Below are 20537 nucleotides of genomic sequence, written 5' to 3'. Positions count from 1 at the left end.
TATCCCAGTTTGAGTGGTATAGATAAGTGGAAAAACACAATGTTTGTTACATCTTGGTTTCTTCTAAGTGACCACAACTATGACATTTTTGCTCTCCCATAGTAACTCTTACAGGGTTTAGCCTGTTCTGAATTGGGGAGTGGAATCTGTGTTATGCCGGAGTGTTTCATGGGTCAAGTTTGACCACATCATACCTATAAGAGAAATAAAATACACATGGGATTGCTTGACTGGTTCACTGCTGAAACCATGTTGCAGTTTTGCTGCCTCCTGAAAAAAAGGTCATTATTACTAGGTACTGAAGGGAAACGGTGCAGCAAACCTTGGAAGTTGCCTCTGAAAAATATGCATGAATGCAGCTCTCAGAGTTATGGGAGAGGAGTGGGAGCTCAGAAGCAAAGGCACTTCCTTAGCCCAACCCACAATTCCTCTTGCACAGATTCAGTGTAGGTTTAAAGAAGATTCTACAGTAAATGACTTTTATTTTTTAAAAAATGAAATAACCGTGAACATATTAACAGGCCTGCAGGTGGCACTACAGTACAGCTGGATAGAAGGTAGATATAGTCCCAATGTACAGTCAAACAATGGAATCCATCAGTTCAATGGTGACAATTCTGAATACAACTCTATCAAGCAGGAACATTTTACTGAAAATATTTCTGGACAAAGCTGATATTGAAAATTAGCTCTGGGAAGTATAAGTCCCAATCTAGAACTGACAACTGGTGAACTATTACCTGGTTTGCCAGTTTAGGGAGAGATGTACAACATCTCCAAAACATAAAAGTTCTTTCCCCCCCTTGCATTTGTGGAAACTGGTGTTGGAAGTCAATTTCTTTTAGCTCTCCTCTGGCCAATTGTGCTATTTGGATTTATTTCTAAGAATCATTTCTTGAAAGGTTTTACTGAAAGGAAGACTAAACACAATGTGCCTTTCCTTGTAACCCAGGAACAGTTGTGGTATTTCAAATTCTAAAAATATCTACTTTCATGAAATACTGTTTCACTACAAACCTAGTTTTTCACTAAATACACATTTTTAAATCCTGGAGCCATCAGGGAAAAAGTGGTTTCTCTCTGCGATTCTGCGTTTCTACAGTGTATAGCGAACTCTTAAAAAGGGAGCATGAAGAACATCTTTCTTTCCTTGGCCTGTGTCAGACTCAGGAGGACCTGCTTCAGCAGCTGGGCTCCTGGTGATCGCACTCTTTCAGAGTTGGCTACTTAAGTCTGCAAGAGAATGTCCATCTTCACATCATTCTTTCTAACTTCTTGGAAAGACTAACTAGGCATGAAAAAGGTTCACACGTTCTATTCATAATAGGCAGGAACACCACATGGTTTCCATACAATTTAAATTTGCAAAAGGCCACAGGAAAGGGACACAGCACCTTTCATTAGGTGGGAATCTTTGCATGTTATAGTGACCTTCCTTTAGTTTCCTTAGTATTGAGGCAGCATAGAAGACGGTGGCTGGAGAGTGTAATGAATGCCATGGCATCTCTTAGCGAGAAGCGTTTGGCTCCTGCACAGGCAGGTATGTGCGCTCCCCTTCTATACTGTGAGCAAAAAAATGACTCCAGAGGGGGTGTGTTTGGAATCACCAGTTCCTACGACCTAGCCAGTTTGGACTCGTGAGCCTTTAGTGTGCCAACAGCATCTTTCACTGCATGGTAGATAATGTTCTTCACCTGCAAACAGAAGAAAATGAAGACACTGAAAATCAAAACTCTGAACAGTCATTTCCACCTACTATGTAAGACACGCCAGAGTTTCTCAATTATTAATTCACTGTATTCATAAATGAATATGGGAAGGTGTCTGAGCTGCTAATACTTCTTACAAGGATACTGGATCAAACTCGAAAAGCATCCAATAAAATATTACATTCCAATATGAATGCTGATCTCCCTCCTCTCAAACTAGTCAGGAGAACCCCTTAATTGCCCTCCCCCCCTTTTTTGGCAAAACATGTACACATCTACTATGATAATCTTTTCTTAGCAACAGGCTAAGCCTTTGATACTGGTTTAAGTTGGATTGCACCCAAAAGTATAGTGTGTTAGTGGAAAAGCACCCCCACAAGGCAGCCTTCCTTATGACCTACTGCAAGCCATTCCAGAGCATCCAGAGGGGTCTTTTGAAAGTGCAGGGGGCTACAGTGAAGAGGAAACAGGAAAGCCCCAGTGGAGTTCTTCTTGCCCTTCTTTAGGTTCAACCCATTTTATAAGAATTCATTCAGCTAACACAGGGTTCAAAAAGTAAACAAAACCCAAGTTCATTGACCCTTTTTTTAATAAAAAAATGCCAAAAACCACCATAATTTTTCAAGTGACTTGCCTAAGATCCAGGACAAAGCACCACCTTTCAGAAATTCCCTCCCATGCATCAATTCCCCACCCCCCTGCCAATGTATGGCAGCCCTAGCTAACATGGCCAGCAACTAGCTTATAACTTTAGTCAAATTTAACCCTATGCAATTTTGCAAATACTTTCTGCCAAATCTGATATGTGCTTTAGAGGTTGTTCCATGAAAACAGATGCTTACCTGCAGCTTATCTTCATGGTTTGTGTGAGTGTTAGACAGGTGCCTGAACTCCTGGGTTAGGCGGAAGCAGTGTTTCACATGTTCTGGAGATACAAAATCTTCTGCTACTTTAATGCAGCTATACAGATTATGAACCTGAAAAAATAAGCAGCAGAACCGGGTGCTAGATAAACATCAAAACTCAACAATCCAATGTATATTCAAAATATTGCTTTCTGCAGTATAAATAAGATTGGTAAATGCTATTTCAGTGTGTTCATGAGCCACATCTAACAGGTAGAAAGAGATCGGATGTTCAAAGTAAGTTTTCCAAACTGCCTTCCATTCAAATAATGACTTTGCACTATGAGTCAAATAACAGTGTTTCATCAATCAGGCCAGATTGTGTGGGAAATATGTGATTATTTTTTCTAGGGTCATTTTATATTTTAAAAAAATGATGAGGCTTCAAGTTAATACTTTTAAAGGAAGACCAAGATGACAATAATAACCAAGATCAAGAAAACCGAGAAAACAAGTGGAGAAAAACAGTTCTTCACAATGAAGATAGGAATAATAAAAAACCAGCGTTGGGTAAGAAAAGTTAGGAGTGGGGCGGATCACTCTGGAAAACAAATTTCTCACTGTCCCTTGAATGATGACCAAATGATGAGATGACCAAGCTCAGGCAATCATCTCTCAGCTAAATAAGTCAGGATGCACAGAAACCTTCTGCCCTCTCATTATTACATTCTGCAATCTCCAACTTGCAAGTCTCCAACTAACCAACTTCCTTTTTCATCCAAACCAAGAAACTATGGTTACCAGCTTCAGAAGAAACAAAGATATTTAAATAGTGGCTTAAAATCCTGCCCTGTTCTGAAACTGGTAGGCACAGGGTTCAGTCCAAAGGAGGACTCTTGGAACAGGGCTTTATGGCTCCCCACCCCCAAGGCCCACTGCTCCTCCATAAGCTGCTCCTGAAAATGGAGAGACTCACTGGACTAGCATAGGATTTGGTGCCAAGTGAATGAGAGAAAGATAAGAAAACTGGAATAATTTAGTGGGGCCACTTTGCACGAGTCAGTTTCCAGGTTCAGATGAACAGCAAACTCTGGTTAACTGTGGATTTCTGAGTTTAATTGCTGTGTTCTGCAAACTGAAGGAAAAAGGAGGCTACATGTGAGAGCAGAAGGCCTGTGCATATCTTGGCATATTAGGCCAAACAAAGTTTACGTCTGCTGCTTAACTGCCTCCTGAAACAACTGGCAATCATGCAGAAATAATTATCACCACTTTAGCATACACCTATGCTTTATGACGTGCATGTTAAAATTTGCAAGGAGAATTGCACTGTAAATAAAGTTCGAATTCTTATTTAACATATTTATATACTGTTCTTCTGCTCACAGAATACTGAAGAATTCAGTGGTATAAACAGGAATGAGGAACCCCCAGTTCTCCACGTGTTTGTGGACTACAACTCCAGTAATTCCTGACCATTGGTCATGCTGGGTGGAGCTGATAGAATTGAACAATATTCAGAGCACCATAGGTACCACAATCCTGGTATAAGAGTAATAAAAGGATACAACTGCAGCAAGCAGACAAGATCCAGAGCTGGGATGAGGGAACAGTTTTAGTTTGAAAACAAATTATTGGTTCACACCTGGGTGCTAGGCACTATAAAGTTACTGAATCCTTGCTAGACTCAAATAACTAGCTGCACCCAGAATGTACAACGAACATTTTATTGCTTCACCTAAGAATCCCAGATAGTGAATTTACACTAAAGTAAACACGCTAAGCGCATATGCTGATATTTTACTTTTAATTATTTATTCAAGTTTCCCGTATTCAAGGAATGTGGTCCCCCCCCCCAACCCTTTCAAGAACTGGAATAAATTTTTGAGAAAAACATATGGAGCTTGAGACCCAGGAATAGTAGACATGGAACTCTATAGTAAGGTACTGAAACTTGACACTTCTGAGAACTAGAGTTCTCTCAGTTCTTATTTCAGCTTCTGGAATTTTACCAAGCACAGTCAGCAGGTTTTCAGTACTCTAAACTTGTTCCCGCCCCGCAACAGAAAAAGCTCAGGAAAACCAACCTAACCAATTGTACAGTGTTTCTGAAAATTCTGTTACCTGTCACATTCTAAAGTTGTGCTCTTTTTGAAACGCTTCATGAACAACTTGTTTTATGCTCTTAAGTTTTTGCCCTACCCTTTTGGGCCCTAGCACTCCACACTCACCTGGTGAGGGGCCCCTGCAGGAATAAATACAGCATCTCCCAGGAACTGCACTATTGCCCAGCCTTGTACTCCATACTCCTCATACAGACGCTTACGGAGGGTCTGATCCAGGTACCAGCTTTGGTCATGGATTGGGTCATGATCTGGAGGATTTTCTTGTCCTTGTTCTTCACCAACCTAATACAAATGTATCAGAGTTTAATGCTCCCTACTTGCAGATTTCTTCTTCATCTGTATTCAGCAAACAACCGCAAGTTACTTTATGATGAAATTCTTAGCTTTGCCTAAGGTGGACTTTACAGCTGCCCTAGTCCATTCCCAGACTATTTAGGGCATGAATACTCCACTCTTCAACAAGGTTTTTAGGGCAGTCCAATTAAAATATTGGGACACAAGTTTTATCAGAAAGTATACTGTATTGTTTTTAACACTTGATTGGGAGCCGCCCAGAGTGGCTGGGGAAACTCAGCCAGATGGCGGGGTATAAATAATAAATTATTATTATTATTATTATTATTATTATTATTATTATTATTATTGAATGTGTGAAATATTAAACTCCTGAAACATCCAACCATCACACCTTGCGAAGAAGTTCCCTGATCTTCTCAGCATCCTTAGCAGCATAAATGTGCCATAGTGCTCCAGGCTTCTCCTTTGCTTCATGGATTCGCTGTTTTGTAACATCATCAGCGTCTCCCTCATCAATCGTTTTCAGCACCTCTGAAATTCACATCAGTAAGTTGCATGGCTTTCTAGTGTAATGTGTAACAATCAAATGAATTCAAGGAAGCACAAAACTACAGCCATAAGAAATTATCTAAGAAAGTTATCCTACTTAATGTTACAGGACAGTTAGGAAATTTGAAAAGACCAAATCATATTATCTTTCGTAATTCTGGAAAAAGCACTAAATTTGTTCCCTTTGTCAAGAGCACATCATTTCAAGCCTGCAAGGGTGCTTATGTATGCCTAAAAATCATATATTATGTTTGCACTATCCATATATCACAAATATATAACCTAAGAAATGCATCAAACTGGTGACATTTGCATTTGTGCACAGGTGATACTTTCAATCAGGACTCCACATCCAAGTTTCATCCTGGCAGAGTTAGCACCTCACAGCAGTACTCTGCTTATTATAATGTTCTGCATGATTAATAGACAGGTATCTTATTTGAAGAGAAACTGATACATCTACTCATGAGTAAATTCACATGACTAGGCATTCCAGTTTGCAGCTGAACTATCTTTTTTGTCCTCTGATTACCTTTGTTCATATGTATTACCAATGTGCAAAGAGCAACACAAGAACAGAGAAGAAATCAAAACAAAAAGAAATTAAATGGTGCAGGCCTAATATAAGCAATATTTTGCATATCTAGGGGGAGATTCAGAAGTTAAGTTAAACATTGAAAAAGATTATCTTAGAAGTTTACCATCATCATGAGAACCTTCCCCGATGGGAATTCCAACGTACACCATGACGTTAACGGCATCTGACACATCCAAATGCAGATTGGTTGTACCAACTCTTCTGTCTTCTGCTGTTATCAGTCCTACAAAAAAGAAGCAAAGAAGAGAGACGATGACAGCAAGCTTGAAGCTACTTGTTATAGGTATGCTTTTTTATGCTACATTCAAAGTATATCACCTCACAGAGAATATTCAGCTATTAGCCATGATAACGTGAGCAGTAGCAGAGATACTTGATCTCTGCTGATTAGATATCAAGGGTAGCCAACATGATGTCTTTCAGATGTCACTGGATTCTTAACTCCCACCAGTCCCAGACATTAACGTCAAGAATGAGGGGGCATGTAGTCCAGCAACATCTGGAGGGCATCATAAGGGCACCTGCTATGCATGTTTAACTATAAAAGGAGCCAGACTTAAGGTGCAAACTCCCTATCACTTTGTAATTGCAGCACTTAGTACAAACAGATGTTATGGTCCACTGCTTCGAATCAACAAATGCACTTTATTGAATATTTTTTATCACAGCCACTTCCACACTCGAAGTGGCACGCAACCTGATAAAAATAAAATGCACACAGAAAAACCACTAAGGACTCAGCTCTTAATAGGTGTCCTAGAAACACCAGCAGAAAGGAAAATCCAGGCCAATCACCTTCAGCCAATAACAAAGTCTGTTCTGAAACATCAGGTTTTCCCAAGCCAACAGAACAAGGGGGCATCAAAACATGTTTCCGGAGTTGACGATCAACGCTTCCTTTAGCCCCTTAAGGAAATAGCCCCTTCTTCTGTGATCTATTTACCACAGCTAGCAAAAGCTTATTGAACTTGGGCCAGGCAGATTTACCAGCCAAGATGGACAAGGGTTGAGGATTCTTCTCCCAAGAATCACATCTATTTGTTTGGAAAATAGTAGTTGAAACCTGCTCATCAAAACTGGACAGGCAGATGCTCCTGAATCCCATACCCAGATCTGCTCCAACACTGGAATCCAAGTTAGAGCAGATGTGAGTGATTTTATCTGCAAAATAACTTCCAAACTGATCACAGCGAGTCTCAGGGGCTTCTCTCATTGGGATGAGCAGACGAAAACAGTCCTTTTACAGGTTAAGAGCACATGGATGCAACTGAATATGGATACATAAACTAGTGTAAAAACTCATCTGCTCTTCAGTGTGATGGGCATGGGTCCTTGAGTTCTCTTACCTGATTCCATTCTCTATTTCTATTTCTCTATTTCTATTTCTAGTATTTCTAGTGGTTCCATTCTCTCTGCCCACTGAGGGTATTTAAGGACGAAACTAGGAGGCAATTGGTCCCTTGCATTGAGTCAAAGCTAATGCGGATAAAGGAAACCAAGCTCAACACTAGAAATACTAATTGCACGAAGGAAGAAAAGAACTTTGTAAGCCTAGAATTACAAGACCTGAAGAGGCTAATGAGTATAAAGACTGAGATTTCTACCCAAAATATAAGGACAGTAGAGCCTAGAGCACAATATTTAAAGACGTCCAACAGCTCTTTATGCCATAGAAAGACATCAGTGGTAACACCCTGTTCCCTTTTCAAATGACACCAGATTAGATGAGGAATTTGGCGCCTCCAACATTTCTATGGCAACAACACCTAAAGAACTCTATGTTGCTGACAATCTGGAGATATCCAGCACCAAATCTACATCTGGACCTTTGCCTAATATTCCAAAAACTTATCAGAATGATCAGCCTTCTCTACTGTACTCCTGGCGAGAGGATGGACAGATCTTCCGAATTCGAATCTGGCTCTTTGTTGGCCAGTGATCCATATTTTATAACACATACCTCATTTATACTTCCACAGCCACAGGTAGAACCAACAATCCTCCAATTAACCCAGGAGGGAGAGGGGGATTGACAGTTAATGAAACACAATGGGACTGTCCCCCCCGCTTGGGGTGCGGTTGGTTGGGTTTTATCTTCTAGGGATACTTACCCTATCAGACCTCCACCTCTTTCCCATACCATTTTGACCCAGGAGTCCTGGCCCAAGGATGACTTGTTATTGAGGGGATGTTACCCATCTATTGGGGAGGCTAGTATGGGATCTGGGATTTCCACAATTGAAGGGCTAGGGAGGAATGGCGGTGGGGCTAGATATCTCTATAGGCGAAGGGTTTCGAGATGCGGTGATCCTCGAACCCCTTCCAATCTACGCCCCATCCCAAGGGATGAGGGTAGGGAGAGCAAGGATTACACACCTCCGTCATTGGTGCTGTGCAATGCCAGGCCCACTGGCAACAAAACCGCCACCATGCGTGACTTTTTTGTCTTGCAGGGGATTGACCTGGCTTGCGTGACGGAGACCTGGGTACAGGAAGGCAAAGTAGTCTCCCTACATGAGATAACACCCCCAGGTTTCTCTGTCCTCCATCAATCGCGGACTGTGGGTCGGGGGGGAAGAGTAGCGTTGTTATTCCGAGTGGACTGCTCTTTCAGAGCTCTGCCATCACCAGCGATCTCCGGCATTGAATGTGTTGGTCTCGTGTGGGGCACCAAGGAGAGCTTGGCTGTCTGGCTGGTGTACTGACCACCCAGCACACCTGCAGCCACCCTGTCAGACCTGCTGGAGGTGGTGGCGGGCTGGGCCTTGGAGTTCCCAAACCTACTGGTTTTGGGAGACTTCAACGTCCATGCCGATGCCGCTCCCTCCTCACAGGATCTGGACCTAGTGACTTCCATGGCAACACTAGGGCTCTCCCAGTTTGTTTTGGGCCCCACTCATCAAGCAGGCCACACGCTGGATCTGATCTTAGGGGCTGGCATAGATGTGATCATGCTCCCCGCTGTGGAAGTGCCATGGTCTGATCGCTATGCTCTGAAAGCCAAGATTGACTTCCCGCTCCTCCCCGGCTCGGGTGGCGAACCTATTTGGGCTCGTCCGCGAAAACTGATGGATCCTGATAGATTCCGACAAGCCTTGCGGAACCCTGCTCCTCCTGGCGACTCATTAGATGACCTTGTTGAGGACTGGAATAACCGGCTCTTGGCAGTCATAGATGAGATCACGCCTAAGCACCCTCTGCGACCCCGTCGAAACCGGGCCCCTTGGTTTACTGAGGAGCTCCGGAAAATGAAGCGGGATCTCAGACGGCTAGAGCGAGTATGGCGACGGACTCATGATGGAGCCTCAAGAACATCTTATAGGACGCTTATGAAAGCCTATGAGATGGCTATGAAAGCTGCTAAGAAATCTTACTTTGCAGCTTCCATTGCATCCGCTAGCTCTCGCCCGGCACAACTTTTTAGAATAATTAGGTCAATAACGTCCTTAGGAGGACAACCAAATTTAAGCACAAATTCGACCCACAGCTGTGAGGCATTCGCGAGCTTTTTTGTGGAGAAAGTCCTGTTGCTCTGCCGTGACCTCCCTGGACTGAACTGTGACTGAACTGGAGGCCCCTCGACTGACTTCAGGTCCAGTATTGGACCATTTCGATCAGATACTCCCTACTGATGTGGATAGATTCCTCCAAGTTGGTAGGCCCACCACCTGCCTCCTTGATCCGTGCCCGTTTTGGCTGATTAGGGAGTGTCCAGATGTTGCGCGGACCCCCCTGGTTGAAATTATCAATTTGTCCCTGGACACGGGGACATTCCCAAGGGAACTGAAGGAAGCAGTGGTGTGTCCACTCTTAAAAAAAACTTCATTAGATCCCTTAGACCGTGTTGAAATCCAATATGCTGATGACAGCTCTATCTGCTGATGGATGGCCACACCGACTTGGCCCCGAACACACTGACCAGATGCTTAGAAGCTGTGGCTGGATGGTTTCGTGGGAGCCGACTGAAACTAAATCCTTCGAAGACAGCGGTCCTATGGCTAGGTCGGGATGGCATGGGGATGAGGGACCAACTCCCTTCTCTTGCGGGGGCCCAATTAGTGCCATTGCCTTCTGTTAAGAGTTTGGGTGTAATCCTTGACGCCTCCCTTTCCATGGAGGCGCAAGTTACAGCAACAGCCAAGGCAACATTTTTCCACCTTCGCAGCATCAAGCAGTTGGTCCCTTACCTTTCCCACCCCGACCTGGCCACAGTGATCCATGCGACGGTCATCTCCAGGCTTGACTACTGTAATTCGCTCTACGTGGGGCTGCCCTTGAAGCTGTCCCAGAAACTCCAGCGGGTACAGAATGCTGCAGCAAGGCTCCTCACGGGGTCTCTGCCATGGGAGCATATTCACCCAGTGCTTTTCAAGCTGCACTGGCTCCCGGTGGAGTACAGGGTCAGATTTAAGGTGCTGCTTTTGACCTTTAAAGCCCTTCACGGCCTAGGACCCTCATACCTACGGGACCGCCTCTCCTGGTATGCCCCACAGAGAGCCTCAAGGTCCATAAATAACAACACCCTAGTGGTTCCAGGCCCTAAGGAAGTTAGATTGGCTTCAACCAGAGCCAGGGCCTTTTCAACTCTGGCTCCGGCTTGGTGGAACGCTCTGCCTCATGAGACCAGGGCCCTGCAGCATCTGATTTCTTTCCGCAGGGCCTGTAAGACAGAGTTGTTCCGCCTGGCCTTTGGCTTGGAGCCAATTTGATTCCCTCCCTCCCTCCCTCTCTTTCTTTTTTCTTTTCCTTCTCCTCCTGCGATGAGGCTACATTTTAATATTCCATTATTTTAATGTTGTATTTTTTGTTTTTAAGTTGTAATCATTCATCTTGTTTTTATTATTGCTTGTAAGCCGCTCTGAGCCCGGCCTTGGCTGGGGAGGGCGGGGTATAAATAAAAAATTATTATTATTATTATTATTATTATTATTATTATTATTATTATTATTATTATTTGCACAGCATCATTTCATTTTACAAAGTTCTCTTTGATTCTGACAACACTGTCTGATTCCATTTAGTCTACAATTACCAAATTATATTCCACTTCTAATGACATTATACTTTTAATTAGAAGCAAACAGATTTAAAGGAAACAAATTAATTTTATGACTCACATGGGTAATAATCCATCTAACTCATTTACTTCTCAGTCCATATACTTTCATAAGACACAAACTATGGGTAGGGACAAAATTATGCTCTCCTGGTCTACATACCATATGCGTTGTACATTTTGGGACCCAGATCTGGTCGTACAAAGTAGCTTGGCAACCTTGATGCCAGATTCAGTCTTCCATCCCTCTTAGTGTACTCTGGGAGAGGAAGGTTCTCCATTAGGTCCTCAAACCTGAAAAGGGCAAGTACCATGTTAGACACTGGCAAAGGCAAGAAGAATACACTGCTAGAACACCAACAATTCTTACAGAGGCCCAGACCCAGAGTAACAAGGTATCTTACCTTGTTGGCATCATGTCTCTAAAATCTTCTCCCGGAGGCCAGTCCTTTAACTTCAGTACCATGGGCTGTCCATCATCAGATCTTAGACGCTCTGAAAAGAAATAGTTTTACTTGGCTTGTATGTTGTTCTATCGCTATTAGTTTGCTTTTCCTATGAAATCTACAGGATTTTTTGGGAGTAAGGGAGGGAAGAATGAAACCTAAATCCATAATGAGAGATCTGGGTTTAAATCTCCTGTTCAGCTATGACATTAATAGTGTCATAAGTTGGGGCAGAGACTACACTGATGTGATAGATAACTTTTCACAAATAATATCAACAAAATTAGGTGGCACTTACTAGAAATGACCTCAAAGCCATCCCAGAAGTCACGCACTTTCACATCTGAGATTATGGCACAGTTCCTACAATTGACCAGATCTACATCCTGATCTCCAAATTCTTGACTAAAGGCCTCTGGTTTCCAGAGTTCAGGCTTCAGCTTCTTATGAACACCAGAAACTAAAACAGGCTGTGAAAAGAAAGAGGAGGTATTATTCCAAAATGACAATTCGCAGAAGGCATTTTATTTTTTATTTACTAATTTATAATCTTTCATAAAAATATAGCCAGACAAAATGAAAATAAGAAACCACTATGTTTCCAGTATTATTCGTTAAAAAATTTCTGGTCTGAAAATGTAAAAGATGGAAATGTTGGCAAAGGACCAAGCTGTTGTCATTTTGTTTTTAAAAAATGGATTCGTAAATGATGGACTTGTTCAAGAAGAAAAACAACAATAATTTCTGCAGGAAGGCTGCAACTCAGATAAACAAAATGAACATATATTCTCCACTAATCCTCTGTATATTTTACTTGGCTGCCTTAAATAAGTTATAAGGAGGGAGCGTTCAGAATTAGTAGACCTTTTAACAGCAGCAAAAATAATTACAGGCACCAACAGAAACAGAAGCAACTATGGAAGTCACTGATTGTATGAAACAACAAAACAGAGGTAATAACAGATATGCTCTGGTTGCTAAGATATCATTTTGTATAAATACAATATAAAAAAGAAAAATTAAATAATGTAAATTCAAATTAGGTAGGTAATACCTTATAGTGATAAATTTTAAGACTATTATATGTTATTATAGATTATGTATTTCTAATATTTTGGTAGGTTTCGTAAATTTATATATGGATTAAAAAATCAAAGTCCAACTTCTGTGCTAAGAAAAGCTATTCTAGTTTTATACAAATTGAAATCTATGGGCTGATGACCATCTTTTGAGAATACCCAATATATTTACCTTTTTAACAGAAGCACTGAATTCAAAGCTTCTGGCTGCTGGAAATCCTGGTCAACCCAGCCAAGTTCTGAATGTTCATCAGGCATTATCCATATTCTATCTAGCTCAATTTCCCAACCATAAGGGCCCAAAACTTGTTGCTGTAATTTAACTGAATCCCAGGGTTCTAAGGGTATCACGTCCTATTCCAGAAATGAATTTTTGTGCTTGTATCACACATAGACGAGTGCCATTAACTGTGTTTTGTCCTTCAACCTTAAACTACTAACAAAGTCTGCACCAACATAAAGGTAAAGGTAAAGGTACCCCTGCCCGTACGGGCCAGTCTTGATAGACTCTGGGGTTGTGCGCCCATCTCACTTAAGAGGCCAGGGGCCAGCGCTGTCCGGAGACACTTCTGGGTCACGTGGCCAGCGTGACATCGCTGCTCTGGCCAGAGCCAGAGCCAGAGCCGCACACGGAAACGCCGTTTACCTTCCCGCTGGTAAGCGGTCCCTATTTATCTACTTGCACCCGGAGGTGCTTTCGAACTGCTAGGTTGGCAGGCGCTGGGACCGAGCAGCGGGAGCGCACCCCGCCGCAGGGATTCGAACCGCTGACCTTTCGATCGGCAAGCCCTAGGCGCTGAGGCTTTAACCCACAGCGCCACCTGCGTCCCCATCTGCACCAACATAATTATCATTAAATAGCTGCTAGTTTGTTTTAAGTACAATGAAAATCTTGCCACAGGCAGAGAGGATGTCCACACAAACTTTTTATTTACCTGGCCCTGTTTCCAACACTCCCTGAAGATCTTCCAGTTGTTTTTATTGCTGGGGTCATGGAGACACAAAAGCCTTCCGTCACAGAGCCAAGAATGGGAAGTGTGTGGGTCCAGCACATTTAATCCCATTACCATCTCTTTCACTTCTTTCTGAGTATCAGCCACGTTGCTTGCTCGCTTGGCAGCATCAGACGTCTTCTTATTTTCCACCACTGAGGCAATAATATGATCAAGGAAATTTGGCAAGCTGGCCTTATTCTTAGCACCCTAGAAGACACAAATCCACATAGCAACCCAAGTCTTGGGTAAAGAATTAGAATATACTGCCTGTGCCACAGATTCTGATCTTTCAACTAACTAAACACTTTCTAGAAAAGTTAGCACACTAAAGTGGCTAAAACAACGCCAAGGAATTAATAACAATGTGTTGAACCAAAGGGGAACTGTTCCAGAAGCTCTGCAAACGCCATCTTGGTAGTCAAGATAACACCACAGTTAATTGGTAGTTGTTGTAACAATGAGCTCATATATGTTTATATTCACTTGCTTTGATAGAAGCTAATTGGCTTGTTCATCTGTGGGCTTGGGGCCAGAAAGGGGAACTATCTGTAAGATTTGGATATTTGCCACTTATGCCCTCATCTGCTCAGGCGAAATGATGGGAAGTCTTGGCCGAAGTGCTGGTGAATAAAGAATGTATAAATGTTTGCTTGGGTGTGGATTACTCATGACAACCTCTCACTGGGTCTGTAAAGGCTCCACTGTATGTCTACATCTCCTTCTTATAATAAAGTACCAGAACTGATCACTCTGGCATTTTCAAAATCTTTCTTTGGTATACTTGAACCAAACCACTCCCACGAACCCCCCTTTGGGCCAGTGGACAAACAATAATATGCCTAAATAAATCTTATTTTGAAAAGTTCAGTACTGTATAGGTTTTCCTACCTAAGAAAGAGATCACACCACTTTAAAGAAGCAACTATCTATACCTCTAAACAAAAATAGTATTACTTACAGTGGAAGCTCCAGAAAAGACAGGAGGAAAAGGGATGCCTGTATCAAGTGAAGCCTGAGGCAGCTTTCCAGGCCCGGAGTTAAGCAAATCGCGAAGACTGGAACCTTCTGTCTTGTTGCTTGAGGCAACTGGGCCCAATAAGAGACTATTAAAAAGCTTTGGAGTTAAAGGGGAGGCCTTTGCATTGGAGTTGAAGGAATCCAATCCAAAAGGTGATTGAGATTCTTTATTGAGCACTGACCTCAGTGATCCAGCTTCTGTAAAAAAGCAAAAAAGGCACCATGAGAAGACATATATTTCCGCGCCCCCCCCAAAGGAAGTATTTTGACAATCACAGAGGAGGGAAGTGAGGTTATGAATTGTAACAAGAGATTTCATAAGCTCAAACTTATCATAACTACTGCTACAATATTTATGAGTACAAAACAAGTAAGCCAAAATAGCAGTTGTAATTAGAAAAAGATAGGAAGGATGAGAGGAAGGAGAAAATAAAATATTGCATAAATACTAATGTGTATCTTTGGACATTCTTCAACTGTAGATACAATTCTTGTAATCATAAGCAAGAGACTTTGTGACTGCTTTTTTAATCAGCATGGAATGGAATGTCTTAATGTCAAAGGGCCAGTGTTTTATGTGTGACCTTCAAAGGTTTAGATATGCTCCAGCCGGCATCAGTTTAAATTTGTTAGGACACAAATCTTCCAGAAGATTTACAAAAAAATCCTAGTAGCTGTCCAGATACCAGCCACTCATACATTTGATCATTAAACACATGAGAAAAAAATGCAGTAAGGAGGTCTCAGTATGAAATCCAAGCAAAATAAAACCCAACCCCCACCTTTACACAAGTTCTTTACCAGTTTAAGATGTACTAAGATGGCCTAAGAAATGGACAAAACCAAGTAATTATGTATCAGTTTTACAAAGCCAAAACAGATAGGTTAGTCCAGAATAACTTTGAATCTCAAGGTTGTGAGTTTGGGCCCATGTTGGACAAAAGATTCCTGCATTGCAGGGGGTTAACTAGATTACCCTTGTGGTGCCTTCCAACTCTACAATTCTATGTGAAATGCAGGTGCAATACCACTGTTTGGATAGTTACCAAATTTTCAGACAGGCATGGAATTCCATGTGATATGACTCCCCCCACATTAAATAAATGATGTCAGCACTTGTGAAATTACAACAGATGTTAAAAAGTATTTTTTCCAATGCAGTTGCAGCGTATGTGAAAGGGACATGCTGCATTTGTTTTATTAGTGCTGTAATCTTTTAAACATCCCTGAATAGCTAAGTACCCAAATTTAATCCCTTGGCATGCTTGAAACGTCACAGAACTATCTGTTTGCCATTTGGATTAAGAAAGAGAGATGTCCCAGTGTGGATTATGAACATCAAGAGTATTCAAACAATGTGTCTTGACATGCAGAAAGCAGCCATCTTGGAGTGTCCCTGTTTTTTTCGGTCTTCTAAATTCTCATCTTCAAAAACATCCCTCTCTCTCCATGGTCATAATCAGCTCTCTAGCAAAAATCTTCAGCTCTCCAAGAACTTACCTTTTGTTTCTTCTTTTGCCTTTTGTGTTGCTAAATCTGCAAGCCAATGCAGTGCTGAAGAGGGACTTGTTTCTGGACATAGTGACTTGTTAGGTTTTGTCTCCCCACTGTTACTTGTTCCTTGAGCCTCTGTCTTAATAGGCTCCTCAGCTTTGTCCTCCGTAGCTTCAGACTTAGGAATAACATTAGTGTCCGTCTGCCCTCCTTCTGTTGTCCCTGTGCCACTGGAGAAAGCGCTTTCATTTGCAGGTGTGGATACACTGGGATTCATACTGGGCAGCTGCTGAAACAGAGGATCACACACAGGGAAGTCAAAATGTGGTAACTGAAACTTAAAGTATTTCTTTAAACAACTGAGACAAATGTAAAGTTTTTTTTTTTTTTAAACTAGCAATATTAAGACTAGACACAAGCATGAGACAAACTCAAAATATTTTAAGGGAGTCCATCTTCCCCCCAGTTCAGAAGGGTCTCCCTAACCCTTGGTAGAACATTGGGGTGGAGGGCTGCAATGGAGAATAGTGGGATGGATGACTTAGCTTCCATGAACCCATTACATGAGCTTCTTCTGGATACAAGCCAATATATTGGATATGGAGACCAGGGTACCTTATTATTCTCTCAAATTTCAAAAACAAACAAAAACATTTGACACTAACAGGTTGTGTATATTCCAAACTGAGAAAAAAATAAACATTCCACTGGTAGACACACTATCTGAGGCCATGTAAAAAGGCAAAATAAGTATGAAATACCACACCTTTAGTAATGGCTGTTTCTTTATAATCTGCATTTTCATTAACATGGCACTTCAAATTCCACAAAACAATAGCAAATAAATATTCCAACACACAAAATACCAACAACTCTTTTCAAAAACAACAGCCCAGGTCAGGATGCCTAGAAGAAGTGGACAATTTCTAACAGGATCACATAACAGATTTCGGCCATAATAAAAGTTCACATACCTGTGAAATTCCATTGGTGACGGCAGGTCGCAGCACAGATTTATTCTGCCGATTAATACATGGACAGTTGGCTTTAATTCCCCATTTGCCACGGGCTGCATGAACCATATCTCCAATACTATACAGTGCTGAAAAGTGAGAAACCTCAGTATCAAATTTTGTAACAAGATCTGAAAGTCTTAAAATGCAAGGACCGGTATCTTCCTGCTTACAGCTGAAATGGTAGATCTTCTAGGCTTTTTACAAGTGTGAACCTATGTTTAAGAGTATGGCTTTTAGGCTGGGAAGGGAGACCCTCTGTCTGCATAAAAATCATTACCTTTGTTGTGACAATACTATTAATGGCACTAATTGTTAGGATACTCTCTTTAACAACTGCCTCAAGTAGCTTTAATAACCTCATAAGCATCCTTGTAAGCGATGAAAACTCTGCAACTGCAGATGCACACTTGTTACAAAAATGCATTCAAATAATGAATCCACCTGGCTCGATCTGATGGCAAAAACAAACTACGACCTAACAAGAACCTAGCAACAGTCATTACCTCAGGCTGTAAGAGAGGGAGTGAAGGGAAGCAGGATCCTTTAAAGCTCAGCTTAGAAGCCAGCACCATTAGGCCGCTGCTTCCACCAACTATTGTAGCAGAGAGGACGACAATGAGGGAAGCAGAGCCATGCCACTGGCACAGCTAAGAGAGCAGCAACTTTTTGCTCCTGTCAGCAAACTGTTCTCCATTCCTGCTGATTGTGATAAGAAATTTGTTACTATGAACTCATGCCCAAGGTTGCTGTTCTCCTCCTCCCTTCAACCCTTTCCCCTTGTCTTTTAGATTGTAAGCCTGAGAGCAGGGGCCATCTTATTATGGGTATTTGCAAGATCTGGGAACCTTTGTGGCTGAAAAGCGGGATAAAATCTGTCAAAGAAGAGAGACATGATAGGACATGCAAAATAGGTTCACCTGTGCCAGGGATTATCTGTGTTGGCATGAGATTCTCTGGTTCATGCGACTGTCCCTTTGCACACTTCAACCATGAAAAAACCTCTTCATCACCAATCTCCTCTGTCTCTGAAATAGAAAGACAATTAGATCGTTTAACTTTTCAAATGCTTGCTTGCATGTTCCAGTACTACAACGGCTTCAAACTAATAAATTCAAAGGTGGCAAGTTTTGCTGAGCACTCTCTTCATAGTCAAACAAAACATGCAACAGCCGTCTGTTGTGGTGCTTAATGTGCTACTAAAACCCTTCAGAGACAGTCACAGCTGGATGGGCGTTTCAGTCCAAAACAGCTGGAGGGCTAATGAAGGCCGTGCTAATGGAAGGTGTGTCAATACAACAACCGTTAGGTATGCAAGATTAAAACAGGAACACACAAACCTAGAATCAATATTCTGTCCTATTTCCACACTGGAAGATGTTTTTTCAAGCTCTGTTGAAACTCTCCACAACTCCTTTCAGTAATGTGTTTGTGCATCTATAATCTGTATGTGTATCAATAATGTGTATTTGTGCAGCCTTGTGCTTGCTTTTCCGCTAGTTTTTCACATTACCTCTTAAAGATGGAACATCCTGCCTCAAACATTATATTCATTTTCCTTTTTACAAAAGACATAATAGGTTGGGACAGTTCACAGCACAAAATAGAAAAATCAGACAGAAACCCTTGTTCCCATCTGTCCTAAGTCAGCACACAGTTCCTGTTTTAGTTTCAAAGCATTGAAAGGGCTTGCATTCTCTAATGAAATAAAAACTACCCCACCAAGGGCTCCAATTTTACTAGCAAAAGCACACCTAGAGCATTGCAAAATTATGCATGACCAAGTATTGTTATATGAATCACAACCATAAAGCCTTTTGTAACCTATTCAGAAGTTATTTTCCTTCAGAACTGTCTCCAGGGAGGCTGGGTGAGAAAGACTTACACACCTCCCCCTTGCTCCCCCACCCAGTAAAGAAACATGAAATGGAAGAACCCAAAGTTATTTCAATACAAGACCTTCTTAGCTCCTGGCTGATGGGTCTGTAATATCCCAAACCTTGGGTTTTTTAAATGGTAATACCTGACACTTGGAAAATAACTAAAGGCCTACTTTAGCAACTCGCAATTAGATGCCATGCTTTACTCCAAAGGTCAACTGTGTCACATTGAAAGTTCCTTAAGAATGCATTGGTGAATTCTTTAAGCTATTCCTAGTGCAAGATTAGGAATTTTACCTGCGATTCCCTATGTTCTTCCTTATTCCAACTGTCCTCATTCTACATGATGATCCTATACATGCCATCCCTGTTCTTGAAGGCATGGCTAAGCTCAACATAGAAGGTAATTCTGTATTATGCTGCCATGAGGAAGCAGGAAGATGAAGCAGCAGCCGAGGAAATTAGGCCAATACTCTCAATCCATATAATCTTTTATCTTATCTAGCAACTCAGCAAACTGATCACTTAGCCTTCACACAGAACAACTCCCCCCCAACCCTACCACCAAAAGCAGAACGCCCATCTAAACTTTACAGCATTCTTGGACAAATATCAAGTACTCACCACTGCGTGGACGGCTTTTTCTGAGACGGTAACAGTCCAGACACACCCCAAAGCCACATTTGCGACAAACCCAGTGAATATTGAACAGTGTTGTTTCACATACATCACACATCTCCCTCACTCCGCGTACAGCTCTTTTCCAGGCCACTTTCTCTATTAAAATAAATAAAATCAAGGAGGCATATGTTAACAGATTATACATTAGAACCATGCTGTAAAGTTGGTTTACAACAATTTCCTGGTTTTACAATAATTTATTAAAAGTTGTTCAAATTCAAAATGAAAACATGTGTCTGAGAGAAAGAAGTGATGGTGGTATTGAGAGACAAGAGTTTGAGAAACTCAAGAAAAAGCCTCTTTGAATGCATGGATCACACATCTACAGTATTGGATTCAGGATAATTCATGCAATAGTTCTGGAGACATTTTTTGGGGGGGGGAGGTGTTTCCAAGATGCAGCGATGGCCACCAACTTGGATGTTTTTAAATGAGGACTAGTCAAATTCATGGAGGGTAAGGCTAGCTGTGGCTACTAGTTATGAAGGCTATGTTCCACCTCCACTGTTGGAGAAAACATATCCCTGAATACCAGTTGCATACAAGTGGAGAAAATGTTGTTGTACTCAGGTACTGTTTGAGGGCTTCCCACAGGCATCTGTTTAGCTAATGTAAGAACAAGATGCTGGACTAGATGGGCCTTTGGCCCGATCCTGCAGGGCTCTTCCTATACTCTTATTGCCAATTTTTAAGAGATTCCTTTATATGAAGACTTAAGGAAATTACTCACGCCTAGTTACATAAGAGCATAT

General features: G+C 41.7%; 1 protein-coding gene across 5 annotated transcripts in view; it reads right to left on the bottom strand.

Annotated features, from left to right (window-relative positions):
• Positions 1-462: 462 nt before the first annotated feature.
• The window catches only part of KDM3B (lysine demethylase 3B), a 40614-nt gene continuing 20539 nt past the window's right edge, over positions 463-20537 (bottom strand). For 3 of the 5 annotated variants that reach the window (XM_079964307.1, XM_079964309.1, XM_079964311.1), the window contains exons 11-24: positions 19729-19881; positions 18145-18252; positions 17186-17313; positions 16218-16500; positions 14659-14915; positions 13641-13907; positions 11925-12096; positions 11585-11675; positions 11344-11474; positions 6228-6347; positions 5369-5508; positions 4786-4962; positions 2552-2686; positions 463-1694 (exon numbers count right to left, since the gene is read on the bottom strand). In XM_079964307.1, coding sequence (XP_079820433.1) covers positions 1614-1694; positions 2552-2686; positions 4786-4962; positions 5369-5508; positions 6228-6347; positions 11344-11474; positions 11585-11675; positions 11925-12096; positions 13641-13907; positions 14659-14915; positions 16218-16500; positions 17186-17313; positions 18145-18252; positions 19729-19881 — 2243 coding nt within the window. In that variant the 3' untranslated portion in view covers positions 463-1613. The remainder of the gene's footprint in view (positions 1695-2551; positions 2687-4785; positions 4963-5368; positions 5509-6227; positions 6348-11343; positions 11475-11584; positions 11676-11924; positions 12097-13640; positions 13908-14658; positions 14916-16217; positions 16501-17185; positions 17314-18144; positions 18253-19728; positions 19882-20537) is intronic. The other 2 variants (XM_079964308.1, XM_079964310.1) reach the window with 1 other exon arrangement.

The sequence above is a fragment of the Podarcis cretensis genome (genome assembly GCF_951804945.1).
Source record: "Podarcis cretensis genome assembly, chromosome: 2".
Taxonomy (NCBI): Eukaryota; Metazoa; Chordata; class Lepidosauria; order Squamata; family Lacertidae; genus Podarcis; species Podarcis cretensis.
Note: the sequence above shows the minus strand (reverse complement) of the source record. Positions and strands in the feature narration are given on the sequence as shown.